Raw genomic sequence first — 27,931 nt, forward strand, 5'->3', positions numbered from 1 at the left:
ACCAATCAAGAAAGCCCAACAGGTACCTGGGAAATGTACTCAGAATGATCATCTCGGATGTCCTAGTAGAACTTGCAGACTTCAAAAATAAGAATTCTCAAGGCTTTCAAGCAAAAAGAAAATCACTTACAAAGTCAGAAGAATAAACTGTCAATAGACTTCAAAAAAAAAATCAGACTTCTCAAAAAATAGCAAACAGAGCAAGGCAACACTGGAGCAGCATTTTCCAAAATCTCAACGAAAGAAAGGGTGAACCTAGAATTTTATAACCAGGCAAATTTTCCTTTAAGTGTCAAGGCTATAGAACAACAATTTCAAGATATAAGAACTTAGGGAATTCCATATCCATAAGCCTTTCTTGAGCAATCTTTTGGACGATGAACTTCATCCAACCAAGAGATGACTGGGCAAATTTCAGAAGAAAAATAACAATGATGAGCATACAGACATATAGATATGAGTACAGATACAGATCTCAAAGACTAAAACACAAGTGAGTAAGAGGGTAGGTGATTAATGTGAGATATTTTATGTGACAAAGTAGAAATAACGTAAAAAGTGGGAGGATAAAATAGAATAAATATGCTGATTGCTGTGTAGGCAAAAGGATTTTTTTTTAAGAAAAAGATGATAAACCAGACGAAAAAAGTTAAATATTAACACTTGGGACTAAGGAGCAGTAAACATTAAGTATAAAGGTGACTACTAGAAAAAGCCATAGAAACCAACTTAAATACCAAAATTTTAAAAATAATTTAAATAGCAAACATATATATATTTTTGTAGAGAAAGTTATTAATAAATTACCCCAAAGCACTAGGCAGTGATGGTTTTATGGAAGTATTATTTCAAATCTTCAAAGACCAGATAGTCCCAATGTTAAACACATGGTTTCAGACCATTGAAAATGAAAGAAAATTCCCAATTCCTTTAATAAAGCAAGTAAAATGTTGATACTAAACATGATACAGATGGTACCAGAAAGAAAAGGACAGACCAGTATCATTCATGAATACTGATACAAATACTAAATGAAATATTAAGAAACAGAATCCAAAATATTGTATTAAGAAAAAAATACCATACGACCAAGTGAGATTTATTCCAGGAATGCAATATTGAGTTAGGAAATCCACTGATATTACACACAGTGGATTTTAAGATATTAAGAAATCTAAGAGAAAAATCATAAATTATCTCTCCATAGACGATGAAAAAGCTTTTTTTTTTTTTTTTTTTTTTTTTTTCTTCCTTTCAAACTTATTTATTCATTTACTTATTTTTGGCTGTGTTGGGTCCTCGTCTCTGTGCAAGGGCTCCCTCCAGTTGTGGCAAGCGGGAGCCACTCTTCATCGCGGTGCGCGGGCCTCTCACCGTCGCGGCCTCTCTTGCTGCGGAGCACAGGCTCCAGACGCGCAGAGCTCAGTATTTGTAGCTCACGGGCCCAGCCGCTCCGTGGCACGCGGGATCCCCCCAGACCAGGGCTTGAACCCGTGTCCCCCGCACTGGCAGGCAGACTCCCAACCACTGCGCCACCAGGGAAGCCCTGAAAAAGCTTTTGACAAAATTCAATACCTAAGGAATTTGAGGGATGCTTTTTTTTTTTTTTTGCGGTACACGGGCCTCTCACTGTTGTGGCCTCTCCCATTGCAGAGCACAGGCTCCGGACGCGCAGGCTCAGCGGCCATGGCTCACGGGCCCAGCCACTCCGCGGCATGTGGGATCTTCCCGGACCGGGGCACGAACCCGTGTCCCCTGCATCGGCAGGCGGACTCTCAACCGCTGCGCCACCAGGGAAGCCGTGTACTAGTGGTTTTAAGCCAATGCCATCAGATAAGAGAAATCAATTAATAGCATAAGGGTAAAGAAGATGTAAAACTACCTTTATCTGCATGTGACATGATAGAGTACCTGGAGGCCAATGATAAAAATAACTCAAACAATAAAATAAATCACTAAGATTGCAGGATATATAATTAACACACAGAAACCAACGGCCTTCATATATACAAAAACAACCAGTTACAGGTCATAATGGTAGAGGAACTCCAGTTACCAATAGCAACCAAGGGAATTCCCTGGTGGTCCAGTGGTTAGGACTCTGCGCAGGGCCGGGCTTCAATCCCTGGTCGGGGAACTAAGATCCCACAAGCTGTGCGGTGCAGCCCAAAGAAAACCAGGATGATCAAATACTTAGAAATAAACCTACCAACATGTGACCCTGGACAAAGAAAAACTTTTTCTTTTTTTGCTACAAAGAACATTAGCGGTATATCTGAATACAAGCTGTGGATTAGGTAATGGTATTTTACCAATATTGATCTTCTGATTTTGCTAATCAATACTGTGGGTATGTAAGAGAACGCACGTGATTTTAGGAAATACACACTTAAGTATGTAGGGGTAAAGGGCCATCATATCTGCAACTTACTCTCAAATACTAAAAAAAGTATGTATTTATATACTTTTAGAAAATAAACGTATATATAATATGTGTATGTTTGTATATATATACATATACATGTATATATAGAGAGACAGAGAGACAGAGTCAGAAAAACAGAGACAGAAATAGAGAGATAAGGAGAGACAGAGAATGATAAGGCAAATGTGCTAAAATATTAAAATTTGGAACATGTGAAGGGCACATGGGAACGTTTTGCACTATTTTTGTAACCTTTTTGTAAAATTATTTCTAAATAAAAACATCAAAAAATAAAAATTCAGTTTAAAGTAAGTGGCGGGTTACACCACTAATACTGGTTACATAAATGACAGCATAGTAATAGCATGGACCATGAAGCAGCCATTTTGGGGAAAAAGAGGTAGATCTCTGTGTGCAGATATCCAGTGATCTCCAAGCTCTATTTAATTTGAAAAGCAAGATGCAGGATGGGGAATATATCATATTCTTTTTGTGTTTAAAATGCATATGATGGGAGTTGTAAAGGGTATATAAAGGGGAATGTGGGTACCAATTCTCAGAAGGTGTAAGGGGGTGAAGCACAGCTATAGAGCAGACTGAAGAAAGGACATGGGAAACTGCTTCCACCATCCCTGACCTGCTGTTTCAGAACATACGCAAGTTCCAGAGCAACAGGACCAGGAGGCATCTTGCAGGAAAGTTTACAGGTGGGGAGACACAGACTCAGAGAGGCAAAGCAATTTTCCCCAAGACCACATTCACCTTCAACAACATCTCAGGTCTCCCGACTCCCAGTTTAGTGTTGTTTCAGTCCATTCATTCATCCATTCACTTATTCATTGGCAAATATCCACCATTCTTAAAGACAGGAGAAGAGAAAGGAGGAGGGGATGCGTAGTGATCATCAATTAGAAGTTCGAACTCAGCCTGCATCGTGTGCCTGGGAGAATTCAGGACGCTGCCTCCAACACACCTACCTTTCTAGTTTCATTTCCTGCCATCCCTACAGGTGTGCTGTGGCCCCATCACTTTCCTGCGCTCCCCTGCCGTGAGCTATGGTCCCAGAACCTTCCTGCAGCCCACTATGGGTGTCATATACCATGGTCACACTGACATTTCCACTTCCGTGCCCTTGTTCCAGAGGCGCCCACACCTGACGTGCCCACCCTGCCCCAGTCCTGCCTCCCATTCTTCCTGCCCCGCAAGGACCATCTTAACTCCTGTCTCCCATAGGAGGCCTTTTAGGACTCCTCCATTCAGAGGCGATGCTTTCCTCTTTTAAACCCCCTCTGTTCTTCTCAGGACCTGCTTCGTGGCACCTCTTATTTGCTTGGCAGGAATGGTTTCTTGAAGGCAGGTGCTATTTTACTCATCTCTGCCCAACAAATACTTAAGTTTCATTGAAGCGGTAAATCCCCATGCCTCCGACATCTGGGCAGGTCACTGGAGTCTTAGGAGGTCCCCCTGCCTCAACCCTCGGAGCTCAGGTATTCCTCCTCAAATTCCTTCCCTCCCCAGCTGTGGGACAACCTGCCTTCCAGTGTGCAGGGTATCAGATGAGACTTCATGGCAAATGAAATCTCAGAAATGGAAGTGACCTTGAAGACCAGCAAGGGGACCACGCTTAAAGCAAAAATTCTATGGCAGTGCTTCTCAAACTTGAATGTGCGTACGAGTCACCTGGAGATCTTGCTAAAACGCAGATTCTGATCAGGAGGTGAGGGCCCAAGGGTCTGCATTTATAAATAGCTCCCAGGGGAGGCCCATGCTGCTGGCCCTAGAGTTATTCCCTGAGAAGCATCATCTCAGCACTCTTAAGCTAAGACAATAAGAAAAACTACCATCGCTTGAGAGCTTGGTGCCCTGGTGCGTGCGTTATCTCATACGATCTCCGCAACAGCCCTGTGGGGTAGGTGGTACCAACACCTTACTTTATAGATGAATGTAACGGAGGTCACGGTCACATGGCTAGCAAGTGGTGGAGCTGACAGTGAACCAGTATGTCTGGCTCCAGTGACCCCCTTTTTCTCACCATTTTTCTTCTTCCACAACCATCTAAGGAGGGAAGTTTACCTCACTACTGGGAGGGGAGTAAGACTGAGACTGAGGCCATGACTCCAGGCAGGCAGGGCTGGGACTCCTTTGTTCTGCCACGGACATCATCTGCATAAAGCAGAGTCACAGAGTTATATGGCTCTGTTCCCAAGAGTGCGGTGCTGAGAACCTGAGAACAGTATTCTGTCCCGCTTCGGAGCCACCATGAAGTGCTGGAAGCTGTTGATTGAGAGGCTATCCTCTCCTGGCCACAGATTCCAGCTAGCAGAAAATGGCATTGCCACCACCTTTCCGGGACCGGACAGCCCCATGGCTTAGCTGTCAGGGTTCATGAGACTCTTGTCAATGAGCAGCAGAGAATGAGGAAGGCAATGCCAAGGGCTGGCTTCTGGGAAGGGGAGATTCCTAACTTGGATGACGGGTCAATGCCATGACCAGTGCCAGGAAGAGACTGTACTGGCCACCAACCTGCCCCTGGAGTCAAGTTGAGCCATGGGTCATGGCAGGAGAAAGCTTGGACCTGGCACCAGCAAGAGACTGGAAAATAAGGACATCCAGCCCAGAGCTGCTAGACTTCTGGCTGGGCAAGTCAGCCTCTGGGAACACAGAAGAACTCCATCCTCTACCTTCTCCCAGTGGGATTTCAAGAGACCACCAAGATTCAGGGTGCTAAAGGGATCCTGTATACCTCCTCCTCCTGTTTGAGCAGAAAAGGAGAGTCAGGCTGGCAGAAGATAAGGAGTGAGGGATGCTTCCCTGACCCCAAGACACCAAAGAGACTTCTCTCTTGACCCACTGGCAGAGACTATAGGAGATCTAGCTGTATCCGGGTTACTTCTCCTTTGAGGAAAACATATATGTACCCTATAGGTGAGGTGAAACTTCCCAAGGCAAGGAGATTTACAGCGCCTCCTTCTCTTTTGTTCTATAATATCTCCCCTCTTCTTACACCAGCCCAGCAAATTGTCCCAGCAGACTGGACTGGCATCCTACGTAAGCCAGTGGCAGCAGGCCCACAAACAAACATTCAACAGAGACACGTATGGTCCAGGACTCAGCCGATGGACTGACGGATGGGAATTTTTCTCTGAGCCACCATTTACCAAGGTAGTTTAAATTGGTGATACTTTCAACCCCAGCACTGCCCTTAGAACAAGACGAGCCCAAGAAGGATGGAAAACTTGTGGATTGACTTCTTGGTACCTTGAATGAGTCTCCCAGTGGCAAACTGGGTGGTCCTACCTTAGAGGTGAACTCTTGGGCAGCTCAGGAAGTGGGCCCAGGGCTCCGTGCTCTTCAGATGGAGCTGCAAGCATTTAACTACTGCCCAAACTAATCTCAGTGGAAAGGGAGTCCTGGGCCACATTGAGGAGGGACATAGCACGCTTACTGCTTCCTGGAGGGTCATGGGTGTACTTGTCAGCAGGACCAACATGGGAAAGAGGGTTTTGTAGAAAAGCTGCCTTCAGGCAAAATGGCTAAGTTTGTAAGTGGAAGTGCTCAAGTGAAAAACTCTCAAAGGTATTGCCCTGAGCTTTGCTTTGCCTTATTTCCTCTTATTTTGTTTGAACAGCGGTTACATTGAGAAAGGGATTCGCTTGGTGAGTGTGGAGCTCCACATTCATGTGGATCCATCTCTGCTTCTGAGGCAACCGATTGTAACCAATTAGCCACCAGGCAAGATTGACTCAATTCTAACAAAATATGGAATCACACTGATGCCACAGATTTCCCTAAGTGTAAGGCTTCGAGGCAGCCTATATGTGCTGGCACGGGGCGCACGAAGTACCGCTGAGTAAAGCTGAGCACGCTAGGTCAGTGCCTGGCTCTCGGTATTCAGCCATTAATCAGGAGTCAGCAGGCAGAGGAAACCGAGAGAGCAGATCAGAACAATCAGTAGGCAGCTTAGAGCTTTGGTGCCCTCAGCCCACAACCGCAGAGGTCCTCTGGCCTGTTCCCACTGCTTCCTGGTGCCCCCGGCCTACAGAGAGGCACAGGCAACAATGTTCCCAGGAGGTGCTGGCTTCTCAGAGGCTGATCTCAGGCAAGCTAGGCCCAGCCTTCCCTCCCTCTTGCTCTATTTCCCAGCTCACTGCTGCCATGGAGACCGGACACCTTCTGAGCGCTGCGGTTTACTTGGAGTCCAGCTTCCGAACACCTTGGTGGAGTCAAGCCCACTCGCTACCCTGGCTCCCCAGAGTGTGAAAATGTCTAAGCTGGATTTCTGGAGCCAAACAGCACAGGGTCTCCGTCCACAGGATGGTCTGAAAGCCCTTGCTCAGATCCTGGTGCAGGGAGGCAGCCTGCAGTTCCACAGAGGCCCATGCACCTGTTCTGTCTTTTCTAGAAGAGCAGATCTAATTTCAAACCCTGTATCACACGCGGCCATGGCAGCGCCCAGACAAATGCGCTGGAGGGAGGGGTGAGCACGCACCCCGTGGAGAGTCTGCTGGGCAGCAGGAATGGCTATTTCCAGCCTAGCCCTAGGGAGCATCATCTAGACAGAATGAAGCGATCCATCCAGGGTCCTTCTGTGGGGTCTGGGATTGCTCCCCACAGGGCAGCAGCTTCTGGGGCTCTGGCCTTATCTCCATCTCAGGGGAGTCCCAAGGCCTCTGAGGCTGCGCAGGTGCCAGCTCCAGGCAGCAGCATCCTCACTCCACTTCTCTGGGCTCTAGAGATGTGTGTGGAAGATGCTCTGAAACCAGACAGGCTGGGCCTGCTCACACGTCCTCACTAAGGTGACCAAATGACCTCATTCGCCCAGGACTGAGGGGTTTCTTAGGACGCAGGCCTTTCTGGGCTAAAACTGGAACAGTCCTGGGCAAACTGGGATGGTCGGTCACCCTAATGCTTACAGTGGATGACCCTGCTTCCCGAATCACTGAGCAGGGATTCCCACATGCCCACCTGCATGCACCTGGGGCCGAATACCCTGCTTGCGACTCTGGGTGGATTTCACCCTTAGACAAGGCCAGCCCCCCCGGGTGACAGATTCCATCAAGGAATCTCTCGCCTATGGAGGATGTCACTTCTGAAATATACCTTCCCCCACTCCTGCGTAATCAATTTCCCCTTCTTTACTGGATCCTTCCTACCAGCATACAAATATCAAATATACTGTGATTTCTCCCATCTTAAAAAAGACAAACCTCTCTTTACATCACACTGCCTTCCAGCTACTGCCCTCACCCAGCATCCGGCCTCAGGTACTGGAAACTCCCCCGTTTACATCCCCAGCCAGGACAACTCCCCTGAACTTGACATTTCCACATGGTTCATTAAGACGCATCTAAAACTTAACATGAAGTCAGACTGAATTCACCTCACCCCCAGCCTCTGCCGAAACCCTGGCCCTCCCACAGACGTCCCTCTTCCTAATACCTCAGGCCAAAAGCATCTTGTTTTTCGCTCTGCCCAGAGTGGCAACCAGATCCTCAAGTGACCCCCAGGCCCTGGGGGGTCCAGCCCCGCTCTGACCCTGCCCCCTACTGCCCACACCCAGGCCCCATCTGCTCCAGCCTCACGGCTGTCCCTGTGCCAGCCAGGTGGGCAGTGGGTGGCTGTTCCCTTGGCCTGGGAAACGCTCCCACCCCCCTTTGCAGGCGACTTGACCCTTCACCTCCTTCAGCCTTTGCTCAAATGCCAGTTTTTTCCTGAAGCTTTCTGGATGCTCTTTTTAAAAACTGCAACTCCTTCCTTCATTCTCTGCCTCATTTTGCTCCATAGCTTTTAACTCCTTTTTGACATACTTCAGAGATTTACTTCTTTCTTTCAGTAGGTCTGTCATCTCTCTCTGGCATGTGAAGTCTGTCTGCTGCATCCTCAGGGCCTAGAAGAGTGTGCGGCACAGAGCAGATGCTCTGCATGTGAGCTGACATGGAGGGATGAATGGCCAGGTGGGCAGCAGTGCCTACCTCCTCCAAACGGGAGTCACTTTGGGGCTCCTACCATTCAGCAAAGGCTTCAGGGATTTCTCTGTCTGTCTCTTACACACACACACACACACACACACACACACACACACACACGGGTGGAAAGGACCCGAGGAACAGTGCCGGTCAGCACAGATCAGATGCATTTGCTGACACCACCACCTGGAAGGACTTGGGCCTGGTGTGGCCTGGGCTACACGGGTGGAAATCAAGGGAATTAACAGTAGGTCTCATGGGAGTTTCTGGAAAGCGTCTTCAGGCTTTTTCATCCGGACTCAAAAGCAGCCCGCCTGTCTGAGATTTTTAACCAAACCACCTGGACAGCAGAGGGTGTCCGTAGGCGTGTTCATTGAGACAGACCCTGAATAATTATCTGAGGAGACTGAGTTTCCCTTCTGGAAGGACAGACCCTGCTCATCTGGTGTAAATGCTCTGACTCCTGATCTTTTTTTTTTTTTTTTTAATTGAAGTTTAGTTGATTTACAAGGTGGTGCTAGTTTCCAGCCCGTCTTTTTTTGTGACTTCCTGTCTTATAAAGTGTGTCCTCTGATAAAACAGCCGTCAGTCACTGAATGCTCACGACATGTGAGTCCCGCTGACCCACCGCCCGGCCCACCTCGGCCCTTCTGTCTTCAAGAGACAGGATGTGTGGGGCTGGAGTACCTACTCTGGAAGCAGGTCTGGATGGGATGAAACAGTGCTAACTGTCGGAGTTGACCTGGGCAGGCCACTCAACTACTCCAGCTTCAGTTTTTCACCAGTGAAAATGGGGACAAGAGCTCTCCCGCGGGGTTACTGGAAAGGTGCAAATACGACAGTGCCGGCACATAGTAACTGCTTGGTAAAGAGAAGCCTTTATCCTTGGGTTTTCATCGTGGCAGCCTGAGTAGACCCTCTGTGCCCTTAAAGACTGCCCTGGGTTCCCGCGGGAGAGTCTGGGGGCTCTTGTCTAATCAACAGAGGAAAAGTTATAGGGGAAACTTGGTCTAAACTCATGGCCACTCTGATCAGTATCTTCCTGAGACTTGACTCCCATTTACCCGAAGGAATGAGCAAACAGGAGGTCAAAGAAGAAATCAGAGCAGGGAGACATGCAGAATTAGTTCCCTAGGAGAAGGAGAAAATAAAAGGAAAAGTAAGAATTATAGGAAAAGGTGAGATCACATCATTCAGTTAGAAAGTCCTGAAAAGGGGCGTAAGTACAAATTCTGATGCCTGTGAGCCTAAGGCAGTGCTATGCCACCTAGGAGGCTGGCCAATGACTGTGTGGCCCCCTAGGCTAAAATGTGGGGTCTCCCAACAGGATAGAGATGGAGCAGGGGGCCGTGGTGGTTAGGAAGCCCCTAGGGTCAGAATTCTATTTCTTCTAATGTCTCACCTTCTCCAGCCCATTAACAAAAGAATATCTACTTAGTTAGGCCTCATCCAAAGAATTTAATTATCCATGTACCTATGAATCTTGTTATAAAGCAGGAAGACATATATGCATCCTCAACCCCACTGTCTGAATTTGGGGGAGCCCCACCGGAGCTGGAGCGCACATCTCTCTGTTATGCCTCGGGGACCCATAAAACGGAGCACGGGGCTGGGAGCATCCCAGCCTCCAGTGAAGGTTCCCAGTGCCATTCAGAACAAAGACCATCCACGCTCGGTCTCCGATAATCAGAGTCTGATAGAAATCCATGTTCAACTCAGTGATGTGGTCGGTAGGTCAATGCTATCACCTTCTAAAACAGGTGCTAGCTACACCACAAGTTCCGAGAGTCATAGTGGGGCCATGCTGTGGGCAGGTGCCACCAGAAGGCCTAAGGCACACGTAAGAAGCTGGAACAAAAAAAGGAATAAAGGGGGAGGGACCAGAAAGGCAGTAATTGGAGTTGAAGCAAAAGTAAATAAATAAGAAAAGAAAGAGAACCAAACACACATGATGGGGGGACAGCCCCAGGTTGGATGTCTCTGAGTGGTCCCCTTCCCGTGGGGCATTTACAGGGGGCTGCTTTACTCAGAAGTACCATTCAGAGCTGAACTTGGTTTGTTCTGAAGGAAGCGAAGATAGAGCTTGGCCCTTTTCCAGAGATCTAGGCTGCGCAGGGATAAGGGGTCTTGATATTGGAAGGGAATCCCCATTTCCAAATCCCCACTCCCACCCCAATCTCTTATCATCTAAATAGGAAAATACACGCAAGGTACATTCCCGGAAAGAGGAGGTTTCAGAGGCCTTCTTGAGCGGAAGGGAATGGAGAAGAGGATCTCGTAAGGGTGACAGACCAGGAGGACAGGCCATGCACACACAGGAGGGCTGGATGAGACCACAGAAGAAGACAACATGGGGAAATAATAAGCAGAGGCCACGGCAAAGCCGCCACACGCATGGGCGGGGTAGAGTCTCCCGGGTGCCCAGGTGACAGTGACTGGAAGGACAGATAAGGATAGAGAATCACCTGTATGTGCTCCGATGGAGGTCTAGCTAATTTGAAAGCAGCCTCACAGCCACACCCATAAATACATGATCGGGCTCCCCTGTGGCTCTGATCTCATCTCCTTCTAGCCTGCTTCACTCACAGGCCTTCTTCCTATTTCTTGATCTACAAGAACCTACTTCAGGGCCTTCCTGATGCCCCTGCCTGGGATGCGAGTCTCTTTTCAATTACCCCCTCATCCCAGAGGTCTTCCTTGACAACAGTAGCTCCCCGCCCCCTTTACGTGCTTTAGGTTTTCTCCCTGCACTTAGCATCAAGGGTTTATTTTGTCTGCTTCCCCCAATGGAATATGAGTTCCACAAGGCTGGATTCTACTTTGTTTTACTTCTGAATATTGCTTAGTGCATGCCAGGCCTCATGAAATATTTGTCAAACGAATGTGTGTACCCAAAGCCATAACATTTATAATATACATATAAAGAGTTCTATTGATTGAACTGTTGGGTGTTTCAGGTTGCACCAGCTATAAGGGACAGGGTAAGGGTGGGAAGCCACTGCCGTTGAGAAGCCTTAGTAATAAGTGAGGGTAGAAAGCACCTGCAGTTGAGAAGGCCACGTTCTGTTGGAAAGATCCCGATTTGTAGCTCTGCTCTGAGGGTCATGGGGGTGTGGTAACCAGCCTCCAAAGTGGCCCTCAGTGATCCTAGGCACCCGACATTCACAGCCTTGTGCAGTCCCCCATCCTGAATAGGGCTGACTTGTGTAAACAATAAAATATTGTGAAAATGATGATGTGTCACCCATGGCCTTGGTCATAGAAGACATGGTGGCATCTGTCTTTTTCCTTCTTGGATCACCCATTCTGGGGAAGCCCAGCCACCATGCTGTGAGGACACTCAAGTAATCTTGGACAGAATGGCATGGGGAGGAACTGAGGCCTCCTGCCAACAGCCAGCACCGTATAAGTGCGCCACCTTGGAAGCAAGTCCTCCAGCCCCGGTCAAGCCCGATTCAGCTGATGCAACCCGTGCTGATACCTTGGCTGTAACCTCATGAGAGACCCCCCAAGCCAAAAGCACCCAACTCAGCTGCTCCCAAATTCGTGACCCACACAAACTATGTGAGATAAGAAATGTTTATTACTGGTTGAAAATGCTACATTTTAGAGTAACTGGTTTCACAGTGATAGATAATTATCAAAAAGCAGATGACACGGGAGTCATAGATCCCAGGCTTGAGTTGATATGAGTACGTCAAGGATTGTGTCCTTTACCAGTTAACTGGGAGGCCCATTTCCCCTTCCCAAGCCATCTGGTCCCAATTTGATTCTGCAACTCTTAGTAGCCACAAATGCCACCTGTATCCTCAATAAACTTTATTTAGACACAAAGAGACACAACAGAAAATACATACACAGATACAGATTTTTTTTTTCTCTATAGGATGAACAAACTATAGGGAACAAAACATAGGGAATTTAAAAATTGGATGCATGGAATGTAAGAAAAAATTGCAAAGTTCCTTGTTCACTCACACTTAAAACAAACACGTATTTCAGGGGAAGACAGGGATATACCATCCCTACAACAGAATTCACAGTTGACTATAACAGTACACAGGTGTTAGGAAGGTAATCAAAGGAGTTAGGGATCCAGTTACTCTTGATATGACAGAATGCTCACAACACTAGTAGAACTCTGTTTAAACAAAAGACAGAATCGAAGATGTCACACCCCCTGCACAGATGCTCTGCAAGCTGTCGGCTAGGTCATAAAGCAGCTCAACAGAAATGCCACGTTAACTTTCAGCTTGTGGCTTGAAGGTGTGTGTAACCTCTACCTTTGTATGCCCATCATGGAGAGTTTACATAGACACACTTAGGACGCCAAAACTCTCGACATGCGTGCTGGCTTCGAGACCCACAGTACAGAACATTGACATCAGTTTATAAAATGTGGCTTTCAAATGGAAAGGAATAATAGCCAAGAGGAGAACGAACACTTTGCAGATGCTGCCACATCCATCGGCAGTGTTTCCCACCATGCCGCCCGTGGTCCCCTCCCACGGGGAGCCACTGGTATCTGTGTCCTGCTCCACGCCGTGGGCGGGGCAGGACGCATACCTCTTGGAAGTCTATTATTGCCTTCTAGAGTTACACCTGTGACCTCCTGGTCACACCTGTCAGAAGCCACGCATGTCACCAGGATAAGCAACCATGGAAACCACCCAACTTATCCTGTCCTGGACCAGCCTCTGGCCTCCACACCATCTTTACATTTCAGATCGGGGTTCCCTAGGCAACCTCTGTATTTTAGTAAAAAATGGTTTCCACTGTACCCTTCGTGTGTCCTCTTCCTAACGTGACAAATCCAGATGAGATGAAGTTATGGAGATCAGGTCCTCCACTTCGGTAAGCATCCTTTCCATAATGTCCTGCAAGAAGATGGGGCAGAATTACCTGGCGCATCCAGGACACCAACAAGAAGACAAACATTGCTGCTCCAGCTCACCCAACAATGATGGTGAGCTTAACTTCAAATCAGCAGAAGGTAGAAGCAATCAAGGAAAAAAAAATTATATATATATATATTATTTTATAAATTTATATATAATATATATTATAAACATATAAAGTATATATATGAAGTATGTAATATATAAGTATTACATACTTTATATATATTACCAATTTAAATACATACACATTTATGTGTGTGTATATATATATATACACACACACACACACACACACACACACACACACACACATACACGCACATATAACTGTGCAACAAAGAAGAAAGTTCTGGGAAGCTTATGTTAAAAGGAGAGGTGGGAAAAAGGGCTTGACTTTGGCATTTCTGACTGAGCACATCAGAACTTCAGTCTGTTTGTCCTACCATCCTTTCCTTTGTCCCAGCTTCCTTCTTTCTTTTTCTTGTCTTATTCCGTTGGCTTCTTTCTTTCCAAAGCATAGAAGTGCGGGTCTGATCAGAATGCTCTATGTGTGTGTGTATGTTTATGAATCATACCTCATCCTATGAATTATAGCCTTGTGGCTTAGGAGAAATCCAACATCCGCTGAGGCTGACAGGTAGGGTGGTGGCTCTAAAACATTGGGAGAATATGTGTTTTTCTCTCTTGACTTTCTGTAGTAAGATTTTTATCCCTCATCAGCCTCATCTATCCATCTACCTATGGGGTTGGGGTGAGGAAAAGTCCGAGGACAGATTAGGACCCTGGGAGAAGACATTGAAAGAGAAGAGAAAGAGTTAATATTCTGTTTCTGATATTCAAAGTAGGATTTCACAATATGCTTGAAATATAGGCATTATAAAGAAAAGAAGTGCTCTCTAAACACCATCTTGAACTATGCACATGTGAAAATGGAGGAAAGCTGTATTTTTGTCATGTTGCCACAAGAGCATATTAAAAACTGTACTTACAATTGTAACAATGTACAGTAGACTACCTAAGATGTAATGTTAAGTAAAAAAGTGGAAGAAAATGCTATATTAAGTATGATCACAACACTGTAAAAAAATGCAAACCAGTGTATTAAACAAACAGATTGAAAGAAAACACACCTGATACTGACTACCACCTTTAGATAGTTGGAACATGAGTCTTATTGCTTTTCTCCTTTCAACTTTTCTGTATTTTCCAAGTTTTTTTTCTATAATGAGTATGTAATTTTTATAATACAAATAGGTAAAATACATTTCCAACAGAAAAATCTATGATAAATGTAAAGACAACCTAAATCACATTTTTTCTTAGCGAGGCACCCTCTGCATTAGATCTCAAAAATGGGCGCGTGTCAGAATCACCTGGAAACTTTTAAAAGTACAGATGTCCCGACACTACTCCAGGGATTCTGGTTCAGCTGGTCAGGGTATTTTTAACGAGGTCTCTAGGTGGTTCTAATGTGCCACAGGGAAGAAGAACCATTGCCCTAGAGTAAATGGATAAACAACTGAATTTCAGTTTGTTCAGGTGGGTGCAATGGACATTTGCTTGGGGTCCTCGTGGGGGCCCAGCACCACCCACTATTTAGGTTCCGGAATCCAGCATCCTTCCTCTGAAGAGTGACGTCTGGCTGGCCCTGTTCCTTCCTTCTTCTCCCAGATCAAAGGTTCTCAACCCTGAGTGTGCATCAGAAAAACCAGAAGGGCAGGTTCCAACCTGCTGGGCCCCGCTCCCAGAGTTTCTGAGTCAGTAGATCTGGGATGGGGCTCAGGGTTTTGCATTTCTATCAGGTAGCCTGGTGATTCTGATGCTGCCGAGCCTAGGGGCCAAACACTGAGAACCGTGGTCCTAGTGCATGAAGACTATAAGAGAATTTTGCCATTGTTTCCCTCACGCCCTCCACTCTGGAATAAATACCTCCTTCCTCAGGGCACACAGCTTTTCACAAGGAACTCCCTTGCTGTAAAATAATGTAGTCACAACCCAGAATTTTATAGAAAAGAATTATTGGAGCTGAACTAAGAGGCTTCTGCCCATATCCCAAGCCATGTCACAGGAAATCCAACTCTAGTCCTGGAAAAATGCAACTTCATCAGGGGATGAAGGAGAGGGGGACAAGCGGCGTGTGGACGGGTCATTTCCCCCCCACGGCCCCTCCCGACAACAGAAGAGTTAAGAAAAGGAAGTAACAATTCTGAACGCTCATAAATTTGGGCCTCATTAATTCAGAACCTCTGTTACATCCTGCAGAGTTTGGGCTGGTTTATTTTTGTGCTCCATATAAATAAAATTTTTGATAAACAAATCAATCCTGAGAAAGATGGCACATAAAACAGTGCCTTTGCTACTTCAGTTCATTCTTATCTGTCAGCTGGAACAAGGTCCCTCAGGGTTAAGCACTGCGCTACTGCTTTGGGGTTGTGCTTGACTGAAAGCCAACTAAATCACCCGATCACCTACTATGTGCCAGACAAAGGGACAGAGCCTCTGAAAATACGGTTTAATCTGACATAGAAGCCGAACATTCTGTAGCATTATGCAGTTTACAAAGATCATTCATATATATTATTTCCTTAAAATTTTCATCACTACCACGTGATAAGTTGTCTATTATTATTATTCCCCCATTTTATTGATGGAAAAACTGAGGCCAGAGGTGTCAAGTCGGAAGATGACTGAACCATCACTAGCACCCTGGTCTTCTGTCTGCAAACCCCATGTCAGTTCCATCCTGTGCACCTGGCTTCGTTTACTCCTCACAAGAGCCCTGTGGAAAAAGGTCACTTTCCCAAGTTCATGGAGCTAGTCAGTGGTGGACCCTGGATCCTGACCAGGTCTACCCGCCTCTAAATCCACACTCTTTCTACAACCCTCTCCCTAGCCAGCTCACCCCTCAGTCCGAACAAGTGCAGCTGTGATTCTTCTCTGAGGCTTTAGCCAGGACCCCGGGGCAACGCTAAGCCAGGAGAAGCCCACGTGATGATTCCCAAGTTCACAGACGTTGGATCTCAGACGTGTGGAGTTTCACATACTGAGGTTTGGAGGGGAATGAGGCAGGACCAGGAGCACAGAACAGGAATACGGAATATTCTATGGTCAAACAGGTATGGAGAATACTGAGTTCAAATGAAAAGTAAATACAAAAACCAAGTCTAGACACCTGTCACTGGGTACCCAGGTCTCCAGGGAGCCTTTCTATTTTTCAACAGCATCTCTCGGGACAGCTGGAAAGGGCATGGTGGCAGTTTCAGCTTTAGTTCGAGCCGTGGTCCTCAAACTTGAGTTCATCAGACTCACCTGGACGGCACAGATTGCCCAGCCCCAGCCCCGGAATTCCTGATTCAGTGGGTCGGATCATTTTTGTTTCTAACGAGTTCCCAGGTGACGCTGATGATGGTCACAAGTCCAGGGGCCAGACTTTACGAACCACTGTGTTTCAGAGAACCATGGGCAGGTCAGTCTTCAGCCAGATCTAGGCCAATGCGAAGAGGTCAAGGTCTAGAATGATTTCCGTTCTCTGTACCCTCCAAAGGAACAATCACTTCCTTCAAGGGCAGTGTGAAGAGAATGGCTGGTAAATTGAAGCCCTATGCAAGTGGACGGTCAGATGTGAGGAGAGGCAATGCCCCTTCTTTGCCTTGGGGATGTGCAGAGTTCAAGGGTCAATGATGTGAATGGTTATGAATGGGTATCACAGAATTCTTTAGCCATAACACAAAGAGCCGCCCCCTTCTCTTTTCTGCAGCTATGACCCCAAGTCCATGCCCTCCTGCTGGCCATCGAGGCAGGAGGCTAAAGGAGTACAAATTTTGCCCAAATCGCAGTTCCAGAGAAATGGCCCTATATCCAGCAGGGCTCCAGGCAGAGGTAAGCGGGAGCTCTGTGAGCACACGTAAGTAGCAGGAATACACACCCACGTGGCAACGTCACAAACACACAGCCCCAGATCAGGAACAAGGGTGGTCTCAGGTTGCAGAGAGAGTGTGCCCGCCCCCACCTGCTGGACCAAACTTGCAAAGCAGCATCTGGATGACGTGGCTCCCTCCAGATCTGCCCCTGCCCTCTCACCATCACCATCCTTCAGAAGTCAGCAGTCACAGGAACAGCACCGAGGGGACAATGGTCCCCAGGTGGGAGGCAGATGAAAGCTAAAGAGAGGCCTGGGGCTGGGCTGCTGGCGTTGTCTGATGCTGGTGGCTCTGATGAGAAAGCGACCTTGAGTAAATAGAAAGTTTCTCTATAAAAGAGATTTGCTGCAAGAAACAGGAGGATAAAAAATAAGGTAATATCTGAATGGTAACCTCAATAAGATGTAAGAGAATTTCGCATCCGTGAAATTCAATCAGCAGCCATGGAGGAGGGTCGGGGAACAAACTGATCAGGACAGTTTGCCTGAGCTGCAAATATGGACAGCAGGGTGGATAGTGAAGAAGTAGGTGAAGGCAATTCCAACGAGAGAGATGCACTGGGTACTCAGTAGGGAAGAATGAAGAGACGAGAAGGATGGCAGGAAGGAAGAGACAGAAAGGACAACTCTAGAAGTCACTATCTATTGAAAATAAGATGCCCAGGAGAGAGACAGAAGGGATAATTCAGAAACAATAATTAAAAGTTAACAGATTTTCTTTTGAGCAGGTAGAAGACTTTAGTCTTGAGTCAAATATCAGACTATATATTTGAAGGACAGAGATCTAAATATATATATATATATATATATATATATATATATATGCTGGTGAAATGCCATTTAGGAAAAAAAGGGGAAAACACAAGCCAACTTCATAAAACACTAAATCTACGGAAAGTGAAGCGATCTTTTAAAGACTTTTGAGACTTTTATTTCGGTAGAGGGGAGGGGATGGGGTTGAGACAAAATGGCTGAAGGGGATGGAGAAGTACAAACTTCGGTTATAAATAAGTCATGGGGGTATCAAGTTCAGCAAGGGGAATATAGTCAATAATATTGTATTAAGTCTGCACGGTGACAGATGGTAACTAGGCTTACTATGACGATCATCTTGCAATGTATATAAATGTCAAACACTAATATAATATTGTGTATCAATTATGCTTCAATAAAAAAAAAGAATACAAGAAGTGTTTCTTCTTGTTTTGCTGAGTTTGGTTGGTTGGTTTGTATCTGTTTCTGGTAAAAGCACCTTCTAAAAGCAAAAGTATACTTCTTTTTGTCGAACTTTAACAATCTGAGACTTCTATATCAACCAGTAATGTAAATAAAGTCCGTGCTCATTAATAAAGCAGAAAAAAATTAAACTCTGATACAGCAAAGGCAATCATGAAACTCTAAGTCAACGGATAGAAACATACATTTATAATAATATCAAGAACACACAAATAACTTCAAATTAATAAGAAAGTAAAACAACCCGATAGAAAGAACAGGCAAAAGAGATGAAAAAGCAAGTTATAGAAGTGAAAACCGGAAGAGCCAATACACATAAAGTGGTGTTCCATCTCACAGGTAATCAGGGACATTCAAATTAAAACCATAATGAGATATCATTTCGCACCCAGTAGACTGGCAAAAATGAAAATGCCTGGGACTCTGGACACGGATAAGCAGAAACAAGAACTCTTGCACACTTCTGGCGGGAGTGCAAATTGGTACAACTGCTTTGGAAGGAACTTTGGTGACGGCTAACAAACTTGACAACAGATGCACCACTGAACCGACAATTTCACCTTCAGGTCTATGCCCGAGATAAATCCTCACGCGTGCGCATAGGGAGATACACACAAGCATGTTCATGGACAACATTGTTTCTAAAAAAGACAAACTGGGGAAAAAACCCTGTATTCCCTACCAGGAGAAAAGGGATAAATCGCAGTATATTCAGACAATGTAATCCTATACAATGGGGCAGATAAAATGAATCAGAGCTGTAAGTATCAACATGGACGATTCTTAGTTATGTTGAGAGCCACACTAAACTAGCTGAAGGCAAAGAGGATGACATCACAGAGAGTTTAAAAACATGCAACACACCACTGTATTATTTAAATATGTACAAATGCAGTGCTATACAAGTACAAAGAAATTCATGGATGTGATAAATACTGACTTCAGGAAAACAGATACTTCTGGGGACATGTCTGACTCCTAAATAATTATCTTATTTTGTTTCTAAGATAGCTACAGATAGATTCATTGATAGATGATGGATGAATACATAGATTAAATAGATGATCGATAGACACACAGATGGAAAGGTTACCCAAGTATTTTACTCACTTCCAAATTATTCTCCAACAATAAAGGAAACAGAGAGTTTCCAGTTTTTAAGAACTCAGAGACTAAAATATCCTCAAGTCCTCACTGGGAGAAGAAAAAGCTGCCCAATGATGAAATCTGTCAAGCAACGAGTAAAAGTACAGAATTTCTAAAATCATGGATGTACTGATTTGTAATCTTTACAGTTCAGAGATCCAAAACTTCATTAAGAAAAGATTGGTAAATTAGATTGTACATAACATTTAACAAATTGTCTTTATTGACCTAAATAAATTTGAGTGATACTGGAGTTGCCCTGGAAAATCTGGTATGCAAATAGGGCAATAAAAATATATTATTGTGATGAAATAAAACCAGAAGTAGCTTCTGCGATAGGGGGAACGGTGCTCCATCTTTACAGCCTGCCTGCAGTGCACTGCATGTGCTCAGAACAGACAGGGAGCTGGCCTCTGGGAAGCTGGCAGGGAGCTCGACGGTGCTGGCCAGGGCCCTGCTCTGCAGCCACTTCACTGTTGACCTTCTTCACGGGAAAACAGGCCACAGACCAACATCAAAACATATGTAAAACCCTGGGGTTTTACGTGAGAAGGGGGTTTCCCTTTGTTTACAAAAAGCTCCATCATTTCAATAGCAATAGCCAACAACAATAATAATAATATACTAGAAAAAAATGCACAAGGAATATGAATAGGGAATTACTCTCCCCGCCCCCCAAAAAAAGAAAGAAAAAAATTTTAAAGTCAATGGAGATATAAAAATGTGCTTAACCTTAACTCATAATTAAGAAAATGCAAATCAAAACATGAGCTATCTTTTTCAAAAGATGAATCGATTTGGCAAAACTGAAGCATCTGATGAGACCCAGTGCCAGGGGAACGGGCTTTCTCATTGTTGCTGGTGGGAGTATAAATTAGTGGTGCCTCTTTGAAGGACAGGCCATTGACTTAAGTATCTCACTACTAGGAATTTTCCCTACATATATGCTCTCAAGTTTTTCCATAAGATATGAACCAGGCTAGACAGTGCAGCCTTGACTGCAATACTTTCTGTCAATGGGGGGCTAAGTCAACTGGAATCTGTCCAAACAATGGAATACTACACAGCTGTTAAAAAAGAACGAGGCAGGGCTGTGTGTGCCGATATGGGAAGAGCTCTAAGGTACAGAAAGTGGAAAAGAAAGCAGAGTGTAGGGCAGTGTTTCAGTATTATGCCTTTCGTGTAAAGTAAAAATGAAAATAATATACACAGAGAGACTACATAGAGACCCGTTGCAGGTAGACTGGTTTATACAAAACTTCTTTTTTCTGCAAATAATCTTCTAAACGAAATACCAAAACTATCTTTCCTCTGGGGAGAGGGTCTGGAAGGAAAGGATGTGTTTACCTTTGAGTTTTATTACTTCCTGTACTGTTTGAATTTCCTAAATGCGTATATGTGTTATTTTTCTTTTTGTACTGTTGACAGAGTTTATTGGGGATAAGGGAGTGGGATCATGGGCCATTCTTTGTTTTTCTCTTTGTACTTCCTAATATGAAAAAAAAAAACCCCTCTAATAACTGTCATTTTGTAAAAAGAAGTATAGGGGCCAGGAAGTGAGAGGGGACACTTCTCCTTGTGTAAATGACACGGCATTTATCTAACACAGATCCTAATACCCACCTGGCGGGATGGTGGTAAGGATTGAACGAGATCCTGTGTATAAATCGTTTTGTCTAATACTCCGCACCAATAAACCTCAATAAATGGGAGCTCCTATTCACATCGAGACCACGGTCTTTCCTCTTTCCCATACAGGGAACTCCCTGGGGTCTTCTTATTCTGTGTGCACCCTCAGCTGACCTCAGGCCAGAGAGAGTCACGAGCAGGAGCTGCAGAGAGCTTGGGCTTTGCTATCTGGCCTGAGAGCTCTTCCCCCAGGAAACCCTAGGGTTCCTTCTAGTTCCCAAGAGCACACACGTATGGCTCCACGAGGGATCTGGGGCTGGGAGCCAGGAGGCCCGCATTCCTCCATGCAGACATCTTTGGTTGAGTGAATAAAGCAGCTCTGAGCTAGCTCTACCAAGGTAAACTGGGGGCAGGCCAGGTCGAACTGCAGATTGCACTGACAACGACTAGTTTAAAAATCTCTAGAGAGCAGCCGCTGGGAATGCTTTATGTGACCATTCTAGTGCTTGCTCGCACAAGCACAGGGGGACAGTTTCCTCCAGAGTCTGTGCAGTCAGCAGAGCTGTTGGCAAATACTTTGGGCAACCCCAAAGATCTCCCCTCTGGCGTCTTCCCTCTGCTGACCCCATAGCCGGGAGACCTGGGGATGGGGGCCAGGTGTGCGGCCCACCTGGTGAAGGCCAGGTGTCCATGGCTCTGAGGGACCAGGCAAGCAATCCCAGATCGCCAGAACAGTATGGGAACCACCTTGCCCGATATTCTCATTTGACAAAGGAGGAAACGTAAACCCAGAGAGGGGGAGGCGAGGCATAGTCAAGGTCACACTGGGAGACAGTTTTGGAAACTGGCCCACCCCACCCCCGATCTTGACTTTCAATTTGGTGCTTTTCATCCTATTATCGTTGTGCTCTAGGAAAGTAGGGGCATCTCATCAGATACAGAAGAATGAGGATTTCGAGCAGGGTGGAGGAGGGGCAGAACCTAGAATACAGCTTGGTAACCACTGACTGCACTAGGGAACAAATCCTCCAGAAAGTGATTCATAAAAGAACCCCTTTCAATTCAAATTAATGTCCTCTGAATCACCAGTTTGGCTAATTTGGATTTAAGAAAACTGGTACTTTGTGCCTGAAACCAAACCAAACAAACAGACAAACAAAAACATCAATATGTACTCTGTAGAGGTCTCCAGCTGTGGCCAAGGGCAAACTCCAGGTCAACTTCATCCACTGCAGTAGGGGGCTCTGCTGTGGTCTCTTCTATGTTACATATGCTTTGGGGTAAGATTTTTTTTTTTAAAGGAAGCATTATGTGACTCAAAAATAAAAGTTTGAAAACCACATCTCTAGTGCATCCTAATTATTTACCAAGGGGATGAGGGCAAGCCTTATTGGTGACGGCGTTAATCTTCAGGGATTTTAGAAGGACGAAGCCCTCCTCCACCAGCCACTGGGATAGAATCAAAGAATGCTACAACTGAAGGAGCATTCAAGGTCACCTTTTCTAGCCTCAAGTCTTACAGATGAGGAAACTGGGGCTCGGAAGGGAGAACGAACAGTCCAAGATCACTGCTGGCTGTGACAAAAATCCGCATCTTCCCAGATCAGAGCTCTCCCCAGTGCCCACGCAGCCCACGGCCTCCTCTGTACTGGAGGAAAGAGTGCAGAGGTTGATTTCTATTTCAGGGGCCCCCGGTGTGCCATTTATTTTCTCTTTAGATGTGCTGGCTGTAATCCTCTTGGAAAGATGCCCAGCATCTAACCAAATTCCCGTCTCTGCCTATGACACCAATTCAGTTGTGTCTCATTGAGAGCAGGACACCGGCCAAGAGGAGGCCTGAAGAAGGTCTGGGTAGAAGAGGCAAAGGATGCTGGGAGGGAAGAATCCTTCCTTGCCCCAAACCTTTTAGGAGATTAGGGTAGATGCAGGGGTCAATCAGGACATCTGTGAATTACTCAGACTCTCTCTTGTTATCGCAATGCAGATCTATAGGGAGTGGCTTAGCCATGGGGTGACTGGGGCCTGCTTTCCCCTCTGTCCTCTTCTCCTACTCTGCAGAAAACACTGAGCTTCCTTTGAGTGCGTCCAAATTAGTGTGTGTGTGGGGGGGGGGGGTCAATGGAATGATGCTGAAAAACTCTACCATCTTACGGAGTTTTATCACGTGCCCTTACATGGAGACATTGCCAACGAATGCCTGTTACTATCTAGGGAAAGTATTTGAAGACAATATTATCTCCATTTTGCAGATGAATAAACAGTCTCAGAGAGGTTCAATAATGATACAAAGTCCCAGTATGACTAACCTGTGATTTAGGACAGAACCTAAATCCTATGTCACTACATATTCTTGGGGTTCCATTCATTCCATCATGCTTCTGGGAAAGCCATGATTCTAGCCACCACTCAAGGGACCCCATCTCTTCCAAAACACACAAGAGAGACCCTTCTGCCTGAGAGAGAGCAGAAGAAGTAACTGGAGAGGAGAGAATTTGGGGGGCTATAATTTTTTTCTGACTATATCCCAATGGGAAGACAATTTAATGTGTGGGCTATTACATATATCTGAGAAGTTATCCATGAGAGAAGATTTATATTCAAATGACCCAGACATGTCTCAGTAATAGACAGGAGGTAAGAGCACAGGGTTCCAACAAATCAACTTGGCTCTGACACCAGCCATGTGGCTCTGGACAAACCGTTTACCCGTCCTTAGCCTCAGTTATTCTCATCCATAAAATGGGAATGCTGCCTGCCTCATGAGGATGTGACAAGTATGAAATTAGATGCAAGAATGCATGTGAAGCACAGAGCATTTTACACTTCTTCAATAAATTGTTACTATAACAATGATTATTACTAGAGGGGCAAACCTCCTCTAGTATACTATTTCAAAATACTCCAAGGAGAAAGGAAAGGAAGAGTCTTAGGTTCACAATTATTCAAAGCTCCAGGGAGGCGCAGTGGTTGAGAGTCTGCCTGCCGATGCAGGGGACGCATCCACCCTTCCTTCACCGTGACGTCATCTTCGTTTACTTACATCTGCAAAAATCCTATTTCCAAATAAGGCCACGTTCACAAGGATTCAGACTTCAGCAGATCTTTTTGAAGGACACGATTCAACCCATAACAACGATCAGAAGAAAACTTTGCTTCTACAGCCCCCAAAACCATTTCTACCTACTCTTCCTCACCATCACCTACCCAGTCCTAGAGCCTTGATTCCTCTCTTTATCCCATCCTCCCATCAGCGAGCTCTCTGAGGACCATCTGCAAAATGCATCTGATACCCACCCACTGCTCTCCGTCTCTCCTGCCGCCTACTAGTTCAAAGCCACCACTACCTCTCATCTGACCTCCTGCGACAGTAGGACCAGCCTTCCAACCTACCTCTCTACCCACAGCTATCTATTCTCTACAGAGCACACTTAAAAGTAATCTCCTAAAAAGAGACATCGGATCCCACTATGCCTCTTCTAAATATCTTGCACGGCTTCATAATACACTTAAGAAAAATGTAAAATACTCTGCAAGACCCTGCATGCCACGGCCCTGCCAGCTTCCCCCTCCCCATCCCACTACAGCCACGGTGGATCTTCTGTTATTCCAATGTGCCCAGCTCATGCCTGCCTTACAGCCTTGCACTTGCCATTCCCTCAACCTTGGAATACCCAGGCCTCGGATCTGTGCGAGCCCAGATCCTTCTTAATCATTCAGGTCTGATTGCAAATGTTACCTCCTGGGAGAGACCTTCTCTAATCACCCCATCTACCGTAGGCTCCCTGACATTCTCTATCACATCATTTTACTTTCATCATATCCATGGAGCCTTATGTAAAACTATCTTGTTCACCTCTCTGGTTATTGTTTATTGTCTATTCCTCTTCTTAAACCCAGAGCTTACCTTCCACAAGAAGGGAAGCCGAGTATCTAGAATAGTGCTGGGCACGTAGGTTGTACCCACTGGATAGTTGTTGATGGATTAAATGAATTTCTTCTTCATAATTCTTCTTTAATCAATGCCAACTGCCTTAGAGAACATTAAACCATTAAAAAAATATGTATGTGTGTATATATATGTTTATATATATATGTATATTTGACAATTTCAACCAATAATGTCTTTATATGCAGGACAACCTTAACCAAATAGGGGATTTCTTGACCTGGATTATATCAATTGCAGTAATAATAATATTAATAATAGCAATAATAATAACAACTATAGCCACAATAGTTATTATTTAATACTGAGGGTTTTTATGAGCCAGACCCTCTGCTTTGTAATCATTATCTCATTCAATCTTCATAAAACCTCTGGAGGTGGACAAGAGTATCCCCTACTTTGTAGTTGAGGAAATTGAATCTCCAAGTGTTTCGGTATCTTGCTCCTATTCACATATCTCATTGGTGGATGACCTAAGGCTTAAGAGCAAGGTTTTAAGGCTTAAAAAACTGCTGTTTATAACTACAATGAGATACCATTACACACCCACCAGAATGGCTAAAATTAAAAAGACCGGCAATACCACATGTTGGTGAGGGATGTGAAGCAGGTAGAACTCTCATTCACTGCTGGGAGGAACCCAAAATGATACACCACTTTGAAAAAAATTTGGGGAGTTCTACTGAAGATAACATATTCCTGCTCTACACCTCAATAGTTCCATATGGCACATAAACAAAATAAAATCTTCCCTGTTTTAAATAATTTGTCCCAAACTGCACAGCTAGTCATGTAGGTAGGCAAGATTTGAGAAGAACATTGTTTTACCCCTGGCCTGTAGCCCTTCATCAGCTTCAGGCTGCCATGAGAAATAAAGACATATTAAATGGCAAGAAAGGGAAATTGGGGAAAGCATCAGAAAGAAGGTCAGTGGAGGTCATGTTCCAAAGAACTGGGCCCAGGAATATGGGATCAAGGATTTCAGCTCAATGGCAATAAGTGAAAAAGAATATTGTGTCCAATATCCTGGGCCCAAGCAACCCTTTGGCAAGTCCTGCAGGTGAAATCAGCTATGGCGTGTAGCCTGTTCTCCCCATGACACGGAAAAGGTGAAAGTCCCCTGAACCCAGGGGGCCATGACCTGGTCCCAACTCTGAGTACCTACAGCACTTGCCCTGTTCCTTATGGCACTGATGCCCTTCACTTCCATTATTGCTACTGGTGAGAAAAGAAAGGAAGAAATAAAGGTATTGGTTATCTAGGTGGGGAAAACTGGACTCATGTCTACAGGTTCTCCTCAAACAGACGTACTGGGATGCTTGCCCAGACATACATCCTTTTGGAAGGCCCACACTAATTTCCTAATAAAGAGGGAAACCTTGGTTATTTTGTATCAGACGACCGTCTCCCCTTTCCTGGCTGGAGCTGATTGAGCCAGAAATGAGAAACAGGCACAGGCAAACCAACCCATGAACTGTGCTGAACCAGTCGCTGTTTTGCTCTCAAGAATATAAATTAAGAGTCTGAAGCATTCCCAGTCAGAGTATTTGGACGTGTAAAGTCATACAGAGTTGATGCTGGTGTCAAGACACCCCGAGATTCTGTGCATTCCCAAACCAAGTGGGAGCAGAAACACCTGGTCCAGAAAGAGGAACGTTGTTGCAAAGAGAAAGGCCCCAGAGAGAGACTCTTGGCCCCGTTCCCAGGAGGCCCAGGAGTTTCTGCAGCCCCCAGACACCCCTGTGTTGTTGAATAAGCTTCTTTTTATTCGAGGTATGTTGAGTGGGTTTGTGTTTCTTGCAGACAAACATATTCTGAGCAGAACATACGCCATTCATCAAAACATGTTCCAGTCGGAGTCCAGAATTTAATAGGAAAAAATGAGTTAGTAAAAGAAGTAGAAGAAACTGTTGGTGAAGATCTTCCCAACCTTGGCTGATCGAGACATGTCTACACATGAGGGCAGAGAGGAAGCACAAAGAAAGGAAAGATGAATGGAGCAGATTTTATAAAAATGTTTAGAATCGCGTATGTCAAAACCCACCATAAATGTACACCTATGTTCGTAGCAGAGTTAATTCACAATGGCCAAAAGGTAGAAGCAACCTAAGTGACAATCAAGGAATGAGCAGATTGACAAAATGTGGTCCACATATACAATGGAAAATTATTCAGCCTTAAAAAAGAAGGAAACTGTGACACATACTACAACATGGATAAACCTTGAGGACATTACGCTGAGTGAAATAAACAGGTCACTAAAAGACAAATACTGTATGATTCCACGTACAGGAGGTGTCTAGAGGGGTCAGATTCATAGAGACACAAAGCAGAATGATGGGTGCCAGGGGCTGGGGGTGGGGGAATGGGGACTTGTTCAGTGGGGACAGAGTTTTCATTTTTCAAAATGAGTAAGTTCTGGAGATGGATGGCGGCGCCAATTTGCACAACAGGGTCAGTATACTTAACGTTTCTGATCTGTACACTTAAGAATGGTTAAGATGGTGACTTTTATGTTGTGCGTTCGCCCATAATTAACACTTTATAAAAAAAACAGTAGTTTTAAGGTATATAAAAAAGCTATTGCAAATAAAGAAGAGATGAACTTCCTCAGGGGAAAAAAAAAGAGGCTGTGGACGTGAACAGGCAACACAGAAAAGAAGAAATAAAATGGGACAGTGTCTCTTTAGGGCAATCAGTGATGTAATTGACTTAAGATATAGTAAGAGTCTTAAAACATGCACCTCTTTGGACTTAGTCATT

At 45.1% G+C, this 27,931-nt stretch overlaps 1 protein-coding gene across 3 annotated transcripts in view; it reads right to left on the reverse strand.

Moving 5' to 3' along the window:
- SHISA6 (shisa family member 6) overlaps positions 1 to 27,931 on the reverse strand; it is a 242,814-nt gene that overhangs the window by 112,149 nt on the left and 102,734 nt on the right. For 2 of the 3 annotated variants that reach the window (XM_032617167.1, XM_032617166.1), the window contains exon 3: positions 13,173 to 13,268. The exons of the other annotated variant lie outside the window; for it this stretch is intronic. In XM_032617167.1, the coding sequence (XP_032473058.1) occupies positions 13,173 to 13,268 (96 nt within the window). The remainder of the gene's footprint in view (positions 1 to 13,172; positions 13,269 to 27,931) is intronic. 3 annotated transcript variants of the gene reach the window in all.

The sequence above is a fragment of the Phocoena sinus genome, chromosome 20, assembly GCF_008692025.1.
Source record: "Phocoena sinus isolate mPhoSin1 chromosome 20, mPhoSin1.pri, whole genome shotgun sequence".
NCBI classification, from domain to species: domain Eukaryota; kingdom Metazoa; phylum Chordata; class Mammalia; order Artiodactyla; family Phocoenidae; genus Phocoena; species Phocoena sinus.